The 20,735-nt window shown below is 45.3% G+C and overlaps 1 protein-coding gene across 1 annotated transcript in view; it reads left to right on the top strand.

Annotated features, from left to right (window-relative positions):
• The window catches only part of LRIG1 (leucine rich repeats and immunoglobulin like domains 1), a gene marked incomplete at its 5' end in the record, with an annotated part of 89,554 nt that overhangs the window by 52,884 nt on the left and 15,935 nt on the right, over nt 1-20,735 (top strand). The window contains 6 exons of the mRNA XM_083869751.1: nt 4,802-4,939; nt 5,882-6,025; nt 8,218-8,361; nt 9,167-9,310; nt 14,323-14,466; nt 17,597-17,677. Coding sequence (XP_083725877.1) covers nt 4,802-4,939; nt 5,882-6,025; nt 8,218-8,361; nt 9,167-9,310; nt 14,323-14,466; nt 17,597-17,677 — 795 coding nt within the window. The remainder of the gene's footprint in view (nt 1-4,801; nt 4,940-5,881; nt 6,026-8,217; nt 8,362-9,166; nt 9,311-14,322; nt 14,467-17,596; nt 17,678-20,735) is intronic.

Genomic DNA, 20,735 nt, shown 5'->3' with positions numbered 1-20,735 from the left:
CTGGCATATTAATAGAGCCCTGCCTGAGGTGCAGAGCCCCTCTTTAGAAGCTCGATTATATTTTTGATGCCTGTAACAGGTGCTGGTTTAATAGGTTTGCTGTATTACAGCTTTCCTTTTTCTCTGGTGAGCCTGGCCAGATCTGTAAGCTGATACTACATGAAGGCCAGGCATGTGACTTCTCCCTGCCTTTAGCCTCGCTTCACACTCAACATTTACGCTGCAGACTCACAGCAGCCTTAATTCAAGCTTTGTCTGAACCAGGAGGTTTTGTGCTGATTGTATTTAAATCAGCCCCAAGCAAAGCCCCTCGTGCATTCCTGTCTGAGGGTCTGCTTGCTTTGATTTTGCCGCTGTCAGCTTTGGAGTGGGCAGCTGCTGGGGGGACTGGACTGAATGTGGCTCAAACAACAAAGGAACGTGTTTGTGCTGCTCTTTGCATCCATTTCACATGAGGAGTTTGAAATTAAGGTTTAAGTTAAACCGAGTGGTGTTCTTGCTCGCTGCAAAGAGGAAAGTGAATTCTTCCCCTATTAGGTCTGGTGGAAAATGTTTCACAGCCTGTTTATCAAATAAATATTCACAAAGACGCTTCGAATGAGGAAACGCACCGGGATTAAAGTGTAACTTTACCTCTAAAATACAGGCTGAGATTCCTGGAAATGCTGCAAGCCTTTGACTTTGAGCCACCTGTTATTTTCCTGCCACCCCCTTCAGCTCCCTCCCGACTCAGAGCAAACCCAAACACGCTTTGGCTTCGCTGGAACGTTCTGCTTGTTTTCCTCAGCCCGGAGGAGCAGAGAGCGCGCGTTTGTTTCCTCATGGGGTCCTCTCTGGCTTGGTTCAGCAAAGAGCTGGCTGAGGCTAATCCAAATCTCCTGTGAGCCCGAGGGGTCTGTCCAAGGGCGGTGCAAAGTGCGAGGGCTGAGAGGCTGTGCTGCCTCGGGGTGTTGAACCAGGATTCAGGCAGGTTAAACTGAGGGCTGGAGGGTGGATCTGCCTCATCTCTCCTCTCCCTCTGCGGCTACAGCTGGTGCTGACCCGAGGGTGAAGAAGTTCCTGAACAAGTGCCATGTGTACAGAGAGTGTAAAAGTGTTCACTGCTGACTCTGAGTTACCTTGGCTTGGCACAGAGGTGTTCCAGGTCTGCGTTTGCCGCAGATGAAGTGTCTCTGGGAATGACGTTGGGTATAAACTTGGAAGTTCTGTTGTTTTAGCCAGGTCCTCCCATATTCATAAACAAACCTAAATGGACTTGGATGGGCTCCTTAGTTCCTATGATTTCTTTCTCACTTAAGCTGCTTTCACTCTGGATTTTTAGTCCTCAGCAAAGGCTGCATCATCCTAGCTGGGTAGTCTTTTTCCATGCACATTGGAAAGCCACAGGTAGAGAGGGGTTAAGGAACTTGTCCAAGGCAGAGGAGTCGGTGCCAGAGCTGGGAATAGAAACCAAGAGACTTGGCTCCCACTCCAGGCTCTAATTGCACAATCTCACATTGAAGCCCTGTCATTGTATACTCTTGAGGTAACACTGGCTGAAGTGAGGCAGGGAAAGCTGTTTCCAGGCTGTGATACCTGAGGAGTGGGGAGAGGAAAGGATACCTGGAGGTGTTGGTTGTGCAAGCACCAATTATTTGTGCTTTAAACGCCTGGTTTCGGCAACTGGTACTAAAATCTGATCTGCCACATTTGAAGCCAACCCAGTGTGAAGTGGTTGGGAAAAATCCAGCCCTTTTCCAGTCAGTGATAAAGGGGAGAGGCAAATTTGTAACATCACTTTTTTTTTTTTTTTTTTTTTTTTAAACTCCCTTGTGATAAACAGGGGAACAAAGGCAGGAGAGCTGAGAGGATCCAAGTAGTAACAGTAAGGGTTAAATCACATTTGGGCTCTTACCAAAAGAATGAAAAATAAATTGTAATCAAGCTAGTAAAAGGTTTGGGCTATGTTGCCTTCATATCACATGCTGTGTATAGGAGAAGTCACAGGCTTTGTTTGAAGTGCAGTGCTTTGAGAGGGTGCAGTGCTTTGCAGCGAACTGTCTGACATTCCCCAGCTGGGACTGGCCCGGGATGGTGTTTGGAGCTGAGAGTTACATTTGGAGTCAGCCCATGTTTGAAGGAGACTGGGAAAGGGGGAGAAATGAGCCAGTTTTTCTTTCTGCCTGTGTAAAATAATGTATCCATCTCATCTGCCAGCTGCAGCACATGAAAAGCGAGAGGCGAACAGACAGAAGTCACCTGGAAACTGAACACGGCTCAAACAAAATAGTTCTTTCCTGTCCTTTTCTTCCCTTCTTCGAGTCTGTCTTCTGGGATGGGTTGGGAGATCTGGCAGGCAGGCAGAGTGGATATATGTTGAGCAACTGAAGCACAAAAATATTAATACTCCAAAAAAAAAAAAAAACCAAACCAAAAAAACATTGGCTTCTGAAGAGCATTTCATGTCCAAATTCACTCTGTGCTCTCAGTCCCTTGCAGACTTAACTGCCCTGTGTAGGGATTGTCAGGTGATTTATAGATTCTCCATGTTCGTTTGTACAAGCCTTCATTTCCTGTTAATTTACAGCCAGATTCATCTCAGCCATCACAGCTTAGATGAGATCAGAGCTGAACTCGCAGCCCCGGCTTCAGGAGAGCTCCAGAAAACGTGCTCGTGGTTTGCTTTCACTTATGTCCGTGTTAAGGTACTTTCCTGCATCAGGCTTGGACTCACATTTAATGGGAGCTCTTCTTTTGAGGAGGAAAAAAAAAAAAAGATTAAAATTTCTGAACTTTGTGATTCTACTAATCGAGTTAAATGCACACAAAAAAATTAGTCCTGGGGGGAAAGAAATTCCCCTTGTCCCTGTGTTTAGTTAATGGAGGTCACAAAATTCTGGGTATAGTGATTTTTCCAGTATTTTATTCTCACTCTACTATAAATTCAGCGTACCTCTGACCTACTAGGTGTATGAATGTGAAAGTTCAGACTTTATTCCAGGCTGTAAATGAATATTGGTCCTTTGGATAGCAGCCACGTTATTGCCTTTGAAACAGTTGCGGAGACCTGTGTGCAGGTAACCCATGGAATAACCAGTTTAGAGACATAAATTATGACTTTCCTTTGATTTTTCTTGACACCTTGTTGCATTGTATTAGCAGCACAGTGCTGTAGTGCTGTAAAATTTGTCCTTAATGTTTTCTGAGCCTGCACTGAATTAATTATCATCTAAACTCTTCAGTCACAGTAGTGTTTCTGTGCCTGTTTCCCCAGCATTAAGCAAGGGCCATGTGCTGGCTGTTTAAAGGGTGATTCTCTCAAAAACAAATTGTTCTGGGGTTGCAGATTTTGCACTCTTCCTGTTGTGGACACCAGCAAACGTTGTGGTGAAACAATCTGGTTTTAATAACAGGGAGGGTAAAGGAGCAGATCACGGTGTGGAGAGCAGGTCCCTTGCCATGTGCTGCTGGCATTTTCTGTCAAAAGGGAGGAGGTTTGATTCAAAAAGGGCTTGTCTGAACCCCTGGGAGAGCCTTTAAGTGGGGGTGAAGCTGGAGAAGTTGGGCTTCTGAAGAGCTGTAAGCTTCAGTGCCCAAAAAGCTGTGTCAGACATCCCTGAGTTTTTTGTTTCAAAGAGCTGATGCTTTGTCAGAGGAGCTGGGACTTGCATTCAGGAGTCCTTTCACTGGCTGCTCTCCCCTCCTCTGCTCACCCAGTAGGTATCTGGATGGATTGAGGCACAGGACTTGTCTGAACTCTCTTCACTATCTCTTATTATTCAGCAAGTTCCCAAGTGTCTGGTGAGCGTCTCTGTTTGGAGTGCCTCACTCACAGCCTTGCCAATAATATCAGTGACTGGTCTAAATTCACATCAGGCATGTGCTCTGCCGCTTGTGACTAATGCACAATGTATTTTTTAAATTGATTACTGTTCTCTACTGACTCAGGCCAGAAAGGAGTCAAGAGGAAAGGACTCAGTGGGGGGGGGGGGTGGTGGTGATTTTTAGACCTAGTTGAGTTCAGATGAGGTCTAAAGATATTTAACTATTTAGTGGCTGTGGAAACCCTGAGGGCAGTTGGTAGGAATTTCTCTAAAGAAAAACCTTAGATTGAATCCCTCAGGCTGTCCTGGCAAAGGCAGCAAACACAGGTGATCAGTGCAGGGTCTGATCCTGCAGCTCTTGCTTGGGCAGGCATTGGCACTGCAGAGTTGTCCTAATCCCACAGTGGGACAAAAGTAGCGAAAGATAAGGAAATGCCTGGAAGGGCATTTGCAAGCCTTCTTATTTCTGTGTGTTACAAATCACTGTAACACAGTGCAAAGCTGGGAATTTTCAGAAGAATCCTTAGGAAATAAGAATGTTACGTAACTTTTGTTGAGTTTGTATTTACTTATTTGTTTCCTTCTCTGAAAGGCACATTCTTGGCAGGTTGGTTAAGCCACTGATCTCCACTCTTTGCCTTTGGGATTCAAAACCAGCCCTGTAGTCATTGCATGTAACAAATCCAGTTTGGAAGTGCAGGCTTGTAGGAGAGCCCAGATTAATGGAACTGATGAGTGGAGTCAATAGTACTGTAGAAGGAAAGAAGTGTCTGGAAGCCTGCAGATACCTGTGAGCTGGTCCCTAGCCAGAGGAGCAGCGAGGGGATTAGGGAATGTCTCTCTGGAATGGGTTTCTCCTCAGGCAGCTGTTGAAAAGTCACCATAACTCTGAGTGTACAAACTCAGGGCCAGCCTGGGGGCCTGCTGCAGCCTTGGATATTCTTTCTGTTTTTCTAAGAGAACTAAACAGTCTCTTTTTCTCCTCCTGACTGTTTCAGGCATCACAACAGGATCCGCAGCATTGAAGGCAGTCGGCTGCAGCCCTACGTTACCCTGGAAACGTTGGACCTGAGTTTCAATGACATCACGGAAATCCGAAACGGCTGCTTTCCACAGGGACTTCACATAAAGGAGCTGTGAGTTTTTCTTGTTGGGAACTGCTTTTGTTGAGTTACCACAGCACAGAAAAGGGCCTCAAACCTTAAAACAAACAAGTAATGAACATAAGAAGTATAGGATTATTTTTCGGGATTTGAAGTGCAAAGGAGAGTTAGAAGGCAGCACGTTGTCACTGTTGTCAGGTTATTTTTTGAGTGCTGTTTCAATTCTGACGTAGCTATAAAGAATGCAGATTATTATTAATTGTGTTGCAGAGAAAAGGTATCTTTCAGATTTCCTACATCCTTCATGTGTGGATATCTTTACAACTGCAAACCCATGTGCGTCTAGAAGAGTGAAGAGAGAACAACTATTTCATCATTAAAGTGGCTTTCTGAATATTGAGAACAGAAATGTCTCTGCTTATTTGAAGAAAATGGGGTCAAGCAGAGAGTAATACCCTCCCAACAGGATGTTTGCCTATTCAGAGAAACATGAAATTGTCTGTATTTTAGGTACCTGTGAAAAGGTGCAGGCATGCATTAAAGAGGTCTGCCTGCATTAAAGTTTACACTGAAGTTTGTGTTCCTGGTTGCAAGAGGGTATAAGAGAGTGGTGTTGTGACTGATGTTGTCCTGCAGAAACAGCCCCCTGTGACTAAGACTAGGATCCAAATAAGAAAGACCTATGGGACAGATACTGAGGGGGAAATGGGGAATGAATAGCATCATCCTGCACTGGAATAGTCTCCAGTTTCTGGCTTCCACTCCTGATTGCCTTATTCAAGTAGGAGGATGTCGGCAATTCACCACATTCATCACAGGCTCTGGGAAAGGCCCCGTGCCCTTTGTGCAGCCAGAAATTCAGCTGGTTTGAAGCCATCTCTGTAGTTTCACCAGCTTGTCTGGAGACCCAACTAAATGCTGATAAAAGGTGATTTCTGGCAGTGCTGTTCATTTTTCTGCTGTGATTTATTGCAGCTACCTGGGGAGCAACAGAATCAGCACCCTGGAGCCTGGTGCCTTTGATAGCCTGTCACGGTCCCTGCTAACACTTCGTCTGAGCAAAAACAGGATCACTCAGCTTCCTGTCAAGGCCTTCAGGCTGCCCAGGCTAATACAACTGTGAGTACAAATGACCACTTTAATTAAGCTCAGCCACACTTACTTATGGAGATAAAATGGCCCTGGGGGTGGTATGCACACCCTTCCTCACCTACTATCTATGAAATGTAGAATTCACTGTGCAGGAGTCCTCTGCCAGCTCCTAGGAAGACACACAGGGAGAGAGTCCTTTTTGTCTTGTAACTCTTATTTGGATCAGGTGGGGAGGGAGGGAGGAATGCTGCAGCAGACTTTAGCATCTTTTTCACTTGACAGAGTGAGACAAATCCATTCCCTTGCAAGATGCTCATGTCTGTGGTGCAAGAGAGGTTTGCAAGGCGTTTCTGTTGAGAGTGACAGAACTCAGCTGCCATTTTAGTGTTTCAAGGCCACACAGGTATCTTTATGTGGCAATAAAAAAAGCAGTGAGGGAAGGTTGTTAAACTGTGAGGTGATATTTGGCCAGAGAAAGTTGCAGCTCAGATGAGTTAGCACACACACAGTTGTTGTTCTGCCTGCACGGGGACAGGCAGACATCTGCAGCTATAAACATACTTTATGTCTAAAAAAGTAGCACTAATGGCTGGAGAAATGGGCCCTGCCTAAGACTCCATGCAGTCTTTCCATCAAATTTGATAGGCAGAAGGTTCATCTCTGTTTGTTAACATAAAGTCCACAAATGCTGTTGGTACTTGCACCTCTAAGTATCAACCTCTTCACTGAGAGACAAATCCTCCAGCCAGGGTGTGCATTTGTGTTTGTACACGTGCAGGATTTATAGCCAGTTTGAGATGGGATAGGGGGACACACCAGCATATGCATCTGAAAAGTCTGTTTTCTCTCAGTTGGAAGTTACTGTCCATTGAGTGAAGGCTTCTAATTCACTGTGTTTGACTGCATCATGTGCAGAGCCATAATGAAAACAACTCACTCTGTTTAGAAACACGGTTTGCACTGAGAGATGGAGTAATTGGTACTCTTAATGACAGCCTCAGAGCTGGTTGTTTAACTCTACAGATAAACATGAATGAATTGCAAGTTATCCAGATTGGCGTGTTGTAGAATTTGTGTACAGTTCTTTTTCTGGCAAAGCCTGTTTCACTAATAGCCCAGGAAGTGCAGCACAACAAGGGACTTTAGGCCTGCAAAATCTTTATTGCTTACTTGACTTTAATTATACTCAACTTGAGTGCAAGTTCAACATTGTTTTTTTAGGCAGTTGAAAAGTAAGCTTAAAGTCTCTATGGCTTCTTCATCTTTTCCAAAACAAGTTCAGATGTTGTAACCCCCACCATTTTCCTCAACACAAACACTGAATAGGGAACTATTCTTAGCTTAATCTTTGTATGTGCGGAAAAATAGAAGTTTTATAAGCTCTAGCTACAGCTTTTAATGCATTGTGTTGAAGTTTTCCACGGACTCTACAGAACTGGATTTTCACCTGGTATATCTTGGTCAAGCAGTCCATAAGACTGATATAGGTTGGTAAAATGTGCTGTGATGATGTTCATATTGCTATTCATAAAAAAGATATTGCCAAAATTTAGGTGTCCTTCCCTACCAGGGGAAACAAAAAATAAATTTAGCGAATCAGACTGGAAACCTTTTTATACACAAATACTAAGACTACATTGTTATTGGAAAAAACTTCTTTCACTCTTTATTAGTTTCTGATAGTAGGAAAAAAAAAAGTGGCATTTGTCAGGGAAACTGAAAGCTTTCCTTTCAGACTTGGCCATAAACTTTCCTCTTGGGCCCACACTTTTGGGGCACCTGCACATTTCAGAGCACATTTTTACTGGGCAATTACAAGTCCTATAAAAACCATGTATTGTAAGGGAAATAATGCCGACGTTTGACTGTATTGGTTCAAATGGTGTCTGCGCTTGAGAGAGGATGAAGTGTGAAAATTGATGAGAAGGATCAATGGTTTAAAAGAAATGCAGAGAGAGGGAGGGATGAAGAGGAATTGTTGCACTCTGTTATTTCTCTGTAGTGAAAGCCTGTCCCGGGGTGAGTTTGTTTAGGCGATCGCACCCAGCTGCCTTCCCTGGATAACTCTGGGATTGAAAGTTTCCGGTGCTCCTCTGCTGTCCCCTGGGAACCACTGACAGAGGAGCTGTTGGCATTGCTGTTCCCATTGTGTGCTGCACAGATGACTTCGTGAGAAAGGGCTGGGGTTTAATAAACATGTTTGGCCTTGGTGATTTTAGGGAGCTGAACCGAAATCGCATCCGCCTGATTGAAGGGCTGACGTTCCAGGGGCTGGACAGCTTGGAAGTCCTGAAACTGCAGCGCAACAACATCAGCAAACTGACTGATGGGGCTTTCTGGGGTCTAGCCAAAATGCAAGTTCTGTAAGTTGGAGAAATGAGTTCTTTTTTCCTTAAACAGCCTCAACTTCAGCTGCTGTCACATCCTTCTCTGTATTTTAGCAGAGACCTGTGGGCACCTGTGCCACTTGTTGTGCTTCTTTCTTTGTCCTGCATGCCCAGGGCTGCAGCAGCAGCTTCTGTTTAGCTGACCCACAGTTTACAAAAGCTCACTGCTTCAACAGGTGTGCAATAAAAACAGCACTGTTTTTTTAAGCTGTGGCACTACTCCTTTGAAAGCTTGACAATCTGAACATTAAGCATTTACCTCAATTGGTCTTTAAATGTCTGGCTCCTGCAAATTTGTTTTGACTGATAGATAGAAGTTGCAGACAGTATTATTCCACCTCATGGGATACCTAGAAACCAAGCTGGCCATTCTTGATGTTTTCTTTCTATGCCAGAGAATAAACTGATTAATCATTGCAGGGAAATACCTGAAGCTTCCAACACACTTGGCTTTCAGGTGTGTTTGTGAGGTCCCAGGTGATGAAGGCAGCATGTTTCTGGGTGCTGCTGTCACACAACTCTGCAAATATGAACTTGAATGGGATGCTTTAAGTTTGCTTGCAGTGGAGCTTCTCTCTGCAGTCACATCTCCTTCTGGGCATTTCCTTTGTGTCGTCCTTAAATTTCTATCTTTGACAAGAAATGCCCACACATGCATGTGTCCACATGAATATGTAGAAAAGTGTGTAGTAATGGCTAAAATCCCAATTATTTTTGGAAATTCTTTCAGCATTTGACCAGTGCTGCTTTTCTGATAATTCTTTCTGATTTTTCTCCACAGCCACCTGGAATATAACAGCCTGACAGAAGTGAACAGTGGCTCTCTCTATGGCCTTTCCTCTCTGCACCAGCTCCACCTCAGCAACAACTCCATATCCCGCATCAACCCCGATGGCTGGAGCTTCTGCCAGAAGCTGCATGAGCTGTAAGTTGGTTTCTGTTGTGTTGTGTGTGATGTTGGCAGGAGACAGGGGAGTAAGGAGTTTCCTCAAGGCTTATAGCTCCCACTGTATTAACCTGCAGAAATGCAGGAACTGCAGGATCCTAAGTGATGCCCTTGTTATTTACGATGTTGTGACCTTCAGAGCACCTGGTTAAAACACATTTGCAGCAGAAACAAAGGCTAGAACCCACTAAAAATGGGCAGTGCCAAAAGACCCTGGAGAGTTTGTGAGCTGTGGCTTGCCAAGGTTTTTAGCTAGCTAGTTTACATGACTTGTAATTTGCCATATAATAACTGTACAGCCTGAAGGAAGTTCTGCTTTATCCTTTGTATTAACAAAGAACGTGATTTCAACCAGCAGAGATTTGACCCTTTAAAGGCAGTTCTCTTTGTTTCTCCTGTTTACACTTTATCCTTCCTGTAAGGTTCAGTTGTTGAAACGTAAATACCTTGGCTTTGCTCTCCTGAGGTTTCCAGCTGGGAATACACCCTGACAAATGAAGGAAAGTCTTGCTGCTGAGGGCAGCCCCTCTCAAAAGGGTGTCTTTTGGGTCTGTGGCACTGCTTAATGCCTTTTTGAAGAGACACACAGGGATGCTTGCAGTAGTTACAGAAGTAGCTGCCATCCCCTCAGTGGGACTGTGGAAAGCTTTGCAAACTTGACCCGTGGTCAGTGGAACTGGAATCCATTCTGCTTGGTGCAGGGAAATATTAAATATTGTTAGGAATTCTCCTCTCCACCAAAAAGCAATATGGTAAAGCAACTCCCTGCTGCCAGGAGCCTCACTCTGCTCTCACACTAGAGGTTGGTATCTTCTCACCCAGCTGAAAATGGGTTCTGAAACATTTGGGCTGTGGATGCAGAGATAGGTAGACATGACACATGTAATTTCTTTATGTTTAGAATTACCATGCTAGCCCTGTGATCTTCTATTGAACCCTAATTATTGGTTCAGATGTTGGTTATTTTTGGGGGGGCACAAGGAAATACTTAATTTTGGTTTTAGTTAAATACACATGTAATTGTTTAATTACCCAATTTTTGCTGTAGAGCTGCCCATGCCTGGCACAGTTCTGTGGACACCTGTAGTTCCTTCACATGTAGATCCTAACATGATATTTTGCTAGATTAAGGCAGTGTTAATGGAGAGATCCTCAAGGCAGCAGATCAGAACTGGAACTGTGCTCTCCCTTTGGTCTGTTAAAATCTGAAGCGTCAAAAAAAGGGGAACCTGCCTTGCCAAGGCACTCACAGCTGAATCCTTGGAATAGCCTAATGCAGATCATTGCAGTGCACAGCTCTGAGAGTTTGCTGCTCTCAGGACCAAATCTCTAGTGCCTGTGCTGAGCTTTATTTCAGCCTGGGTTAGATGGGATGGGTAAGGCCCATCTGCACCTTGCAGGGCTAATATCAGAACTCTTTTAGGGAGATCTGAGCTTGTCTTCTCTACTTGACACTGTCTTGTAAACCCTCAAGGTTTAGATTGGAGGTTGTTTGTCATGCTGAGTCCTTTTCTCAGGTATGGATTAGGATCTCATCCAACAAGCAGTTCTAGCAGTGAGCTGTCCTGTCTTAGCAGCAGTAATTGCAGAAACTCAGGTGCAGGACTCACTCATGCTGTACAGGATGGGGTAGATTTGGAAAATGCCCAGTGGTGTGAGGTGGTGTGAGCCACTGGGGTGTGCCTGACCTGACAGGCAGGGTTGTGCTGCAGTGTGAGGCCACAGACACAGTGGCTGAGATGGGAAAAGGTGATAGTGTGGGTGTTAGCACATCCCTGCAGAGTACTACAAGCTCTTCCAGGTGTTGCCTTTAGGGTAAGGCTGCTGCAGGGATTCATCAGATCTCCAAACTGAAACTCCCACAGCCAGAGAGTACCTGTAGGAGAGGTCTGTGCTGAAATTCAAGGGTGAGGAAAGGAAGCCATAGATACATCTGGACTGACTTCGTTAGTTGTGTGTGTTTCATTCCTGATTAAAAGATTCTTGCTCACCTCCCCTGTTGCAAAATCTCCTAGTTTCAGTTACCCAAAATCACTGTGGTTGTACAGGGAATGAATTTCAAAGTCTTCTAAGGAGGGAGCTGGTCATCTGAAGGAGGAGTTACCTCTCATTCAGTTGCTGGGATGAAACGTGACCCCAAGTCTCTGGTCTGATGTAAAAGCTGACAAGGACAGAAAGCTCTTGCCTTGTTCTGAGCATGAGAAAGGGCTAATTGTATTCACCAGTCAGGTGCTAGATCATCAGCATTATGGAAAAAACCACAGTGGGAGCACAGGATTTCATCAGAGGTAAATGGTGACTTGGTTGCTCAGTCTTTCCTTTCCCTTTTTACCTGTAGTGTGGCCAAGGGGAGTGAAGTGTGGTAGATATACCTGGTCCAGAACAGGTTGGCAACAGCAGCTCCAGTTGCACAACAAGGCTCTGGTTAACCCCTTTGTGTACCAATTTTGGCATGGTGCTCAAAATCTCTTACTTCCCACCAGGCTGGAAGGGCTGTGTAGACAAACATTGCCATTTATTCATTTCAGTGATTTCTCCCTGGCAGAGAGATGCCAGGGTTGGGGAAACAGCAGAAATCTGCTGGCTTCTCTCACCCAGATAATCCACACTGCTGAACTGAGGGGGAAAACCTGTTTTTTTTGCAAATTGTCCTGTCCTGTGGCAAGAAGCAAGAGCCCTGGCATGCTGAAGAAGCCACTGCCAGGTGCAATAGCTCCTGAAACCTTCCATGTGTGACACTGCTGAGAGACTCTCCACATCCTGCTGCTGTCTGTCCATCTTGGGGTGACAACCAAACAAACAGAGGGAACATGCCTTCACCAGTTGTGGCAGGAGCTCTTATGTGTGGAATCAAAAGGAACTATTTATTTTCTCAGCCAGGTTTAGGATTACTTTTGAAAAAAAAAAAAAAAAAAAAATTAAAGCCAAATTCTTTAATAGGAGGTGAGGACACAATTTTGACCAGATGCCAATTCTTCATAACTAACACTGTGGCTTCTTTAGGAATGAAAGTATGTTGTCCCATACCTTCAAACTCATTAATCTTTGCTGAATTTTTTCCAGAGCTTGCCCTCTGCCCACTCACACAGCTAAAAGATAGCAAGCACCTTTGCCAAATAAATGACACTCTGAGTGCTTTGGAGTATATGTCTGTTTGGACTTAGATTTTGACTTTGCAGTGAATTTCCTGCAAGCCCTAGACACATTTTTAAGCAGACTCATTAACAAGCAGTACTAGAAGAGGAATTTAGAGGTTTGGAACTCAGTGAATTTTTTTTTCCTGTCTGTACAGTGAAGAATTTCAGTGCTTGTTCAAAGCTGTTTCACTTTTTCAAAAGTTGAGCAGCCCAAACTCTCACATCTTTTGAAGTGAGTTGTACTCCCAGGTCATTAAGAACATGATTTTGAAAATCTGGTGCTTGCTGCTACTCTGTGAGGTCCCCCATTTGGCAGTCCAAGCTGGCCTTCCACAGCAGGGCTTTATTCTGGATAAAAGGTGGTTGCACAGTGTGTGAGGTGGCTGCAGTAGCTTCCCAAGGTCTGCCCTCAGTGTCTCACCTCCAAAGCCTCATCAACACCCTGCTGTGAGAGAAAAGCAGCTGCCTTCCTGCAGTTGCTTAAAAAAAAAAAAAAATCCCCTGGACCAGAGATAATACAGGCAAGGGGAAAAGATAGATGGGGAAAAAAACACCCAACGTTCCAATAGTCTCTTGTAAGTGGAGAGGATTTAAGGCAAACTATGCTCCTTGACAAAAGGGAGTGGGAGGAAGGAAAGGTGGCTGGTTTACAGCAGACACCTCCTTTCTGTGCATGAAAGGAAACATTCAATTGCCTTGTGGTGAAATGCTTTTGGCTCTGGACTGGGGTGGAGCAGAGGCACCCACACCCAGAGCCTGGGGCTGGCTGTGCACAAGTGCAGAACGATAAGACACCTCCTGAGCACAGAAGTCTGGACCTTGCCAAGAACTCCAAAATCCATCTGTGTGACATCACTCTGCACCTCGCAGGGCGTGGGGAGCAGGGCCTGCTTCTCCCTGTGAGCCTCAGAGGGAGCCCAGATGGCAGTGGGGACTGAGCACAGCCAGCTGAGCCCTGCCTCTACCTGTGGGGACACAGACCCTCACCCAGCTGCATGATGGGGGAAATCAAGGCACAGAAAATTCTCAAAATCTTGTGCCTGCAGACCTAAATACAGAAGAGAATACAGGGTTCAAGCTGAGACCTTGGAAAAGGCTTCCAAATTTAGAGAGCATAAGTAAGAATGTGGATTTGTAACATAGATACAAACATATTAAGCTAGGTAGTGGAAAGTTTTAAGGTTTTAAAGTTTGGATTTAGAAGTAGTTTACAGAAATAGTAAAAAGCTTTAAGGTGCAACAAGTAGTTTGTGTGTCACTATATGATTGGATAAAAAAGCCCTCATTGCAGCAGGACCTGTGATACAGTTTGATTAGCTATTGGTGTGAAAGTTAAAACAATATGTGTGGCAGTAGATTATTTTTAAAAACCCCGTGTAACCTGTGGTCTTGTGACCACTGACCATGAACTCCTGATGTATGCAGTGAAGATGTTGAGGCAATAAATCATGCTTTAAGACATCTCCCAGTGGTCCTGTCTCTCTTAATATCCCAGTACATGGGAGCAGGAATCACAGAATCACAGGGGGAGCTCTCCCTGCTGTAGCTGACAGAGTGTGTGTGTGTGTTGGGTTGTTCCTCCGTCATTTTTGGGGCAGCCTCTCTCTGTAGCCTGCAGAGAAAATTTCCCCACAGCTGGGTACCAGCTGCTCTCTGAGTGTCACCCAGGCTCCCCCACGGGTGTCCTGTGGCAATACTTGCAGGCTGCAGTCTTATTTCCTAATCCAGTTGTTCCACATCCACCCAGGTGTGTCAGGTGCTGGTGGGAGGCAGGCAGTGGTTGGCACTGCCAACAGAGGAGTTTGGAAATCACCAGGTGGATTGACAAGAGCTGTTGTACATTTTCTCCATCAGGATCCTCTCCTACAACAACCTAACGAGGCTGGACGAGGGGAGCCTGGCAGACCTCGGGGGGCTGCACGTGCTGCGCCTGAGCCACAACTCCATCAATCACATTGCAGAAGGTGCTTTCAGGGGACTCAAAAACCTTCGTGTCCTGTAAGTTGCTCTTGGCTTTTGTCATTCCCACACCCGTATTCCCTCCACAGTTTGTGTTCTGCCAGATGGTTGTGCTTTGAGGATGCTTTGGGTGCCCATGTCTGGCAGTTTCAGGTTCCTGAAGTTGCCTCAGCTGACAAAAAATCCCTGAGGTCTCATCCCTGCAGCTAATGGCAGTATTTCTTTTACTGTCATATTGACTGCAATTGAAATTATTAAAAAAGCTTCATTTCTTTTGGGTCATTCTGCACTCAGAAGGAGCAGGGAATGATTCCTTCTACTGATAATACTGGAAATTTGAATATCCTCTTAAATGTGCTGTTGAGCACTTCTGTGTTGTTACTTTTTTTTTCCATTCTACACTGTACATCTGGGCTTCTCTTGTGAACATCAGAAGATGGGGAATCCAGTTCCATTCCTGCAGCTGTGTTGCCTCTGTCTCCTTACTGGAACCTGCAGGGCTGCTCTCCTCCTCTCCCCCTGGGAGCTGCAGGCTCAGCACCTTCATCTGGCACACCACAAAGTTCTCACAGTCCTTGTGACAGCACCAGACACGTTCCCAGGCTGGTTGGGTTCAGCAAACTGATTTAATTCTTCCTTCAAAAGAAAAAAACCACACTTTGATACTTTTATTCCTCTTCAGAAGTCCATTGTGGCCCGAGTCATTAAAAGGAAATGGGGACAGAAAAATCTCCCCTCTTTACAGTACTTTTTGCATCTTACTCTTTTCTTTATTGAAGTTCATAGTGAAGGAAGTGACTGGAAAGTGAGTTTGGGTTTTGTTTGCTTTTCTTAAAGTTAAGCCAAAGCCTTTCAGCCACTGGGCATTCAGAAAGGGACCTCTCTGAGGCAGCTGTCAAGACCGGAACTAAAGGTTTCCAAAGAAAAATGGAGGGGAAGGGAAACTGGTCCTTCTCTTTGCTCTGCAGTGAATGTGGAGCCTCTTTTATGTCCCGGGCAGAGGGGGGGAGGTGGAGAGGGGAGTGTGTGAGCGAGCTCTAATTTAATAAAGAGAAAGGCCTATTGGGTCCTGCACCTGGTGAAAAAGAGCTGAGCATGCTTTAATTATGGGCTATTGTTGGGGAGCCTTTGGTGGGTGTGAAACTGCTGAAATGTGGAGCTATTCAAATAGAGGTCAGGCCCGGAGACCTCTGAGCACAATGATTAACAAGGCTTGGAGCATTCAAGCTCAGCCAGCCAGAAAGAATAGGAAATTGGCAACAGGGGCTGGGAGAAGAGTAGGAATACAAAGAGAGCTGGGCCAAAATACCCCACTCTTTTTTATTCCCTCTCTCTATTTTCACTCATTTGTTAAAAAGGTTTTTTATTCCTCCTTTCTAACACTAAACCTTTGAGTTGCCACTGGATGAACAAGCAATACCATTTTCTTTTTCCCTTTTTTCAAGAAAGCACAATGTGTGGCAGTCAATTAATAAAAGTGTGTGTCAGAGCTCCTACAGGCTGTTCCCACTTGTCTGTCTCTGCCATGGGAAAGGGTTTGTTGCTCCAAAGACCAGTAGCCCGTGGTGAAACTGAAGAGGAGAAATGTCTGAGAAGGGATTTTCCCTTAAAAAACAAACAGAACAAGGGACATTGGCTTGGCAGCCGTAGGGAAAATGCAGAAACTGAGCTCCAGGAGGATGTATTTGCTCCTGTCCCACTAGGATAGTGCTGGAAATGCCAACACATCAAAGCATTCTCCTGGGCTCATCTCTTTGGCCACCAGGGCATTATGTGTGCCCACACCCCATGGGGATGTGGAGTTTTTGTCCATGTCTTTGGCACAGAGCAGCCCACAGATCACCCTGACATCCACAGTGATGCTGGATAAGGCCAGGGCTCACCAGGGACATGGGATTCAGGTCTCATGCTTAAGGCAGCTTAAGAGAAGTTAAGGGAAACAGGAATTGCAGCCTTTGGCCATCTCCCTTTGCATCTTTAGTTCACCCTAAAGCAGAGAAAGGAGCAAAGACTGAGCCAGCTGAGGGAAAACCATTCCCATATTGAAACTGGGGCTTTCTTTTAAACTTGTTTTCCCTTCTTGTGAGTTTCTGTGTATTTGTGCTGCCCAGAAGCCACACTGTGGTGCCTGTGTCTGGAGTGTTGCAAAATGCAGGGGGATTTGGTTTCTTTTCTTTTTTCGGTCTTAATATTTCTTTATCTGGCAAGGTTCTGATAATCATCTTCAAAAGGTGCGAAAGGAGTACCTGAGGGCTCAGGGGTTATCTGGATGGTGAAGTTTGCTTTGCTGTTGTGTTTTGCCAGGTTTTAAATCAGAGTGATGTAACAAAACCAACAAAGCCTATTGAGTTTTTCTTTCTTTTTACTCTAACATTGGAAATGATGAATTTCTGTCTGTGTTGCTGGGTATTCATTGCTAGCTGGATCTAAAAGCTGGGAGGGAAGGATTTTTAAACAGTCTGTTTAAACAGCTTTTGTGGATCTCTCTGTTTGTTCTGTGTGCTTGTTTTTCTTCAGACCTCTTTGACTCTTGTAATTGATGGTCAGTTTGAAAGCCAAAAGAAGCCAGCTCTGAAAAGGAATTCTCTCTCTTTTTTTTTTTTTTTCTTTTTTTTTTTTTAATAGTTATACAGAGTTAGGCTGGTGTAGTGATGCTGGCGCTTTCCTTTGTTGAGTTTTCAAGTTCACTGTCAGAAAAAAATGCAGCTTTGTAGAAAATGCACCAAATCATCTTCCTAAGATTCAGCTATAGATATATAGCTGAATACATGTATACACTGGAATACCCAAGGTGATCTTATTTCATGGTAGTAGCATTTAAGGACAGCTGTTTCTTTCAGTTTAATTTTGGCACTTTGTTTTCATGTTCCTCCTTCTTTTTGGATGCACAGAACTAGAAAAGGACAGAAACCCACTTGGTAAAAAGTAGCTGTCTTAGGGTTTCAGCTAGGAACAAGCCAGCGCTCTTTCTGGAATGCACCATCCCACCGTGTGTCAGTGCAGGAGAAGTGGTTGGTGCTGCTTTGCTGCAGGACTCTGCATTTTCTGATACCTGTCAGGAGAAAATGGGAAGCTCTCATGTGGCACTCCCCAGCTTCCTCCACTTGTTTGTAACAGTGACATTGGGACTGAGGTGCTGATTCGGAGCTCTCTCTTGTCCTCCCCCCAGGGAATTGGACCACAACGACATCTCAGGCACAATAGAAGATACCAATGGAGCCTTTACAGGCCTGGAAAACCTGAGCAAGCTGTGAGTATCCCTGGGCTTGAGTTCTGCAAGCCAGTTTTGCTGTGTGCCTGTGTGGGGTTGGGTCTGTCCCTTTTTATGCAGCCTCCCTCACCTTGGAACAAGACAAAAAACAACAGAAAATCTGAGCTGCAGTGGTTCTGCAGGCTCACAGCGAGAGTGCAAATGTGGTTTTCAAGCACTGACGTTTTTAGGCAGGTATGAGGCATTTATTCCCTCTCTAAATGGTGAACAGACGGTGCCACATACTACAGTTCAGACACACAGAGAGAAATTTAAGCTGTTTCAGTGTATAAACTTCAGCACAACCATTCCTCACTTCTAAAAGCAAACAGGCGACAAAAACAACCCCTTGCAATCTCCAGTGAGGCACTGATTGATGCAGCAAATAACAATAAACAGAGGAGAAAAATCACCCCACTTCCTGTTACAGCAGAGGATTGAAACAGGATTCGTTTCTGTGGGATACTCTTTCTGAGAGTGATCTTTTGGGCTCAGTTCCATGTGCAGTGACAATAAAAGGCACCATGGGGCACAGGCTCTTGAGGAGATAAAAAGAAACCCAAGGCAAGCATGCGCCTTGCAAATGTTTATGGCTTTGCTTGGCCTTCGCCAGGGTTTTCACATTGCTCTGTACAAGTCCCTGTTCCATTTGAAACGGGTGACATAAATCAGCCCTGTCAGAGGAGCCTCTGATGGCTTGTGACAAATCAAGAGCCTCTAATCATTACCTCTTGCCTTTGTTGAAGTTCTCAGCACCCCCCCCATGGCTCTGTCTCTGCTGCTGGGATGGCACAGCCAGAGGTGCAGTAAAAGTACCTCGATGGATAGCAGATGGCTGGAATGAGCCCTGGCAGGAGGGAGATTGTCACGCTCTCATTACAGACTCCTCAGGGAGTGGGATAAGCCACGGCAGGATGGAGATGTGGTGCTGAGAGGAGGAGAATCTGAAATCACAGGCACAGAGATGGCATTTGGTCATGCTGGAATCACAGGGTCCATGCCTTACAGCTGCAAGTAAACTGGGGCAGAAGGCAGAGGAGGATTTAAGGACAGGGGGAGCCGGGCAGGGAAGCAGAAGTAGTGTGGGGGTGAGAGAGAGTGAGAGAGAAGTCAGTAAGAATTGCTGTGCATGCAGAGTCAGAGAATCTTCCCATGACTGCCAGAAAAAAGGCAGAGGTGCAGATGTGGTGGGTAGAAGAGTCCTTGGCTGCCTGACTGAAGTGTTTGGTTTGTCTGAAGAAACCAGTGAGACCATGTGAGCAGCTAGAAGGGTGGTGGGAGGAGAGACTCTGTCCAGTGGGATTTGCAGGCTGTAGGGATTGTGAACCTGTAGTGCTGCTTTAACAAGGGAGAGAAGGTGGTGGAAAAGAGCAGAGACAGCTGCCCTGGTGGTACATCCCTCCAACAGGGCCACTGGCATGGGAGCAAAAGTAGTGGTCCCAAGTGATTAGGATATGTTAGAAATGCAGTTAACAGGGGAGTGATGAAAAATCCAGGGGAGACAGCACCGAAGGAAAGAGTTCAGCAAAAGGACTGACTTGGACAGCAGGAGCAGTGAGCCCTGATGAGCTGTGGGGGTCAGGCAGAGGCCAAGAGGGACAGCAAGGAGCAGCAGGAGGAAGGAAGGGAGCAGGGGCAGCCTGTGGGGTTATGTGCTGGGAGCTCTGGGCAGAGCAGCTATTGCTCTCTCCTGTGAAATGCTGTGGCCTGCTGTGATATTTATCACTCAGCACAAGGAACACCTCCAAAAGATGGCTGGTTTGGGCTGCCACTGGCCAAGGGTGCAAGTCTAAGGAAGCTTGGTTTATATTTTTCTTTCCTTTCTTGACTGATGCCTGTCATTGCACGTGGACTTGGGCCAGCTCTGAGTCTGGCCGAGGGACATGTGCAGGGAAGGTTTGTGCAGGGGATTGCAGCACATTTCACAGCCTGGAAAAGCATGTGGATCAGGTTGGTTTGGGGCAGACAGGAGTGGTTTGGTTACTTAACAGAGTGAACTGCTGTGGGACAGGCAGCTTGCTGGGATTGTTCACTGTCAGCCAGCGTGTAAGGCTCAAAAACTCTCAGAACATGGAATTATTTTATTATTATTATTTCTTGAGCTGTTTTGAGAATACTTGTGAGTGGTCACTTTTAAAGGGAACTCCTCAGAGGTATTTTAGCTTATCAGCACATAAATCCCAAACCAATGATTTCTAAGGCTGAAGTATCAGGATTTTTTTGTAAATAAAAGATCAGCCCTTACAGCAAACATTTCACTGTGTGATTTAGGGCCTGTGTTTAAACCGTCAACCACTTTAAATGCATTAGCATACAAAAAATAAATGGGCACTTCAGAGGAGACCTTCCAATGAATTAATAATCACCTCAGCTCTGTGGAGATTGCCTTAAAAGCCGTTCCCCTTTGATCTGGCACAGATTAGCCTCTGAAAGGATTTAGCACAGAGAGGGTTGTTCGCTGACATGAAGGTGTTAAACAGAGATGGAGAGGCCAGTCACTTTAGCCTTCTCTGAATTATATATGAAGCTCTCCAGGATGGAGAGCACAGGCCTAAATTAAAATGTTGCTTGAAGAAAGAGGGAGTCGAGAAGCACTGAAGCATAAAAGGCACTGGTGGAATCACTGTGGAACAAGGAGGTTCCTAATTATTCAAGCTGCTAAATGTAACCAGCTTTTTGATGGCTCACTCAGTGAAATCTTCCTGCAGGTGCAAAACTGGCTGGAGGAGAAAACACTGCAATGAATCGTGTGCTTGCCATGTAATTACACTGGTGCAGTCTCCAGGAGAGCTTGTGCTTGGCTCTGCCCCGTGGAGGAGGTTTTGGCCAGCAGTGGGATGGATAATTGTGGCTGTGTTCTGCTGCCTTCACATTCCAGCCTTCCACAGCCCTTTGATGGGGGCTGCTAGGTTCAAACTCTCAGATTTGTAGAGGCACTTAATTGAAATTAGTTGCAAGGAGTAATGAGTTTACTGAGGCCTGACTTGTTATGTGTGTTAGGTATTTCTCATGTCCAGGCACCAAGCTGTGTGCACCTACACAAGTATTCCCTTCCCCA

This window comes from Zosterops lateralis (genome assembly GCF_965231275.1).
Source record: "Zosterops lateralis genome assembly, chromosome: 11".
Classification (NCBI taxonomy): Eukaryota; Metazoa; Chordata; class Aves; order Passeriformes; family Zosteropidae; genus Zosterops; species Zosterops lateralis.
This window is presented reverse-complemented; position numbering and strand designations above follow the sequence as displayed.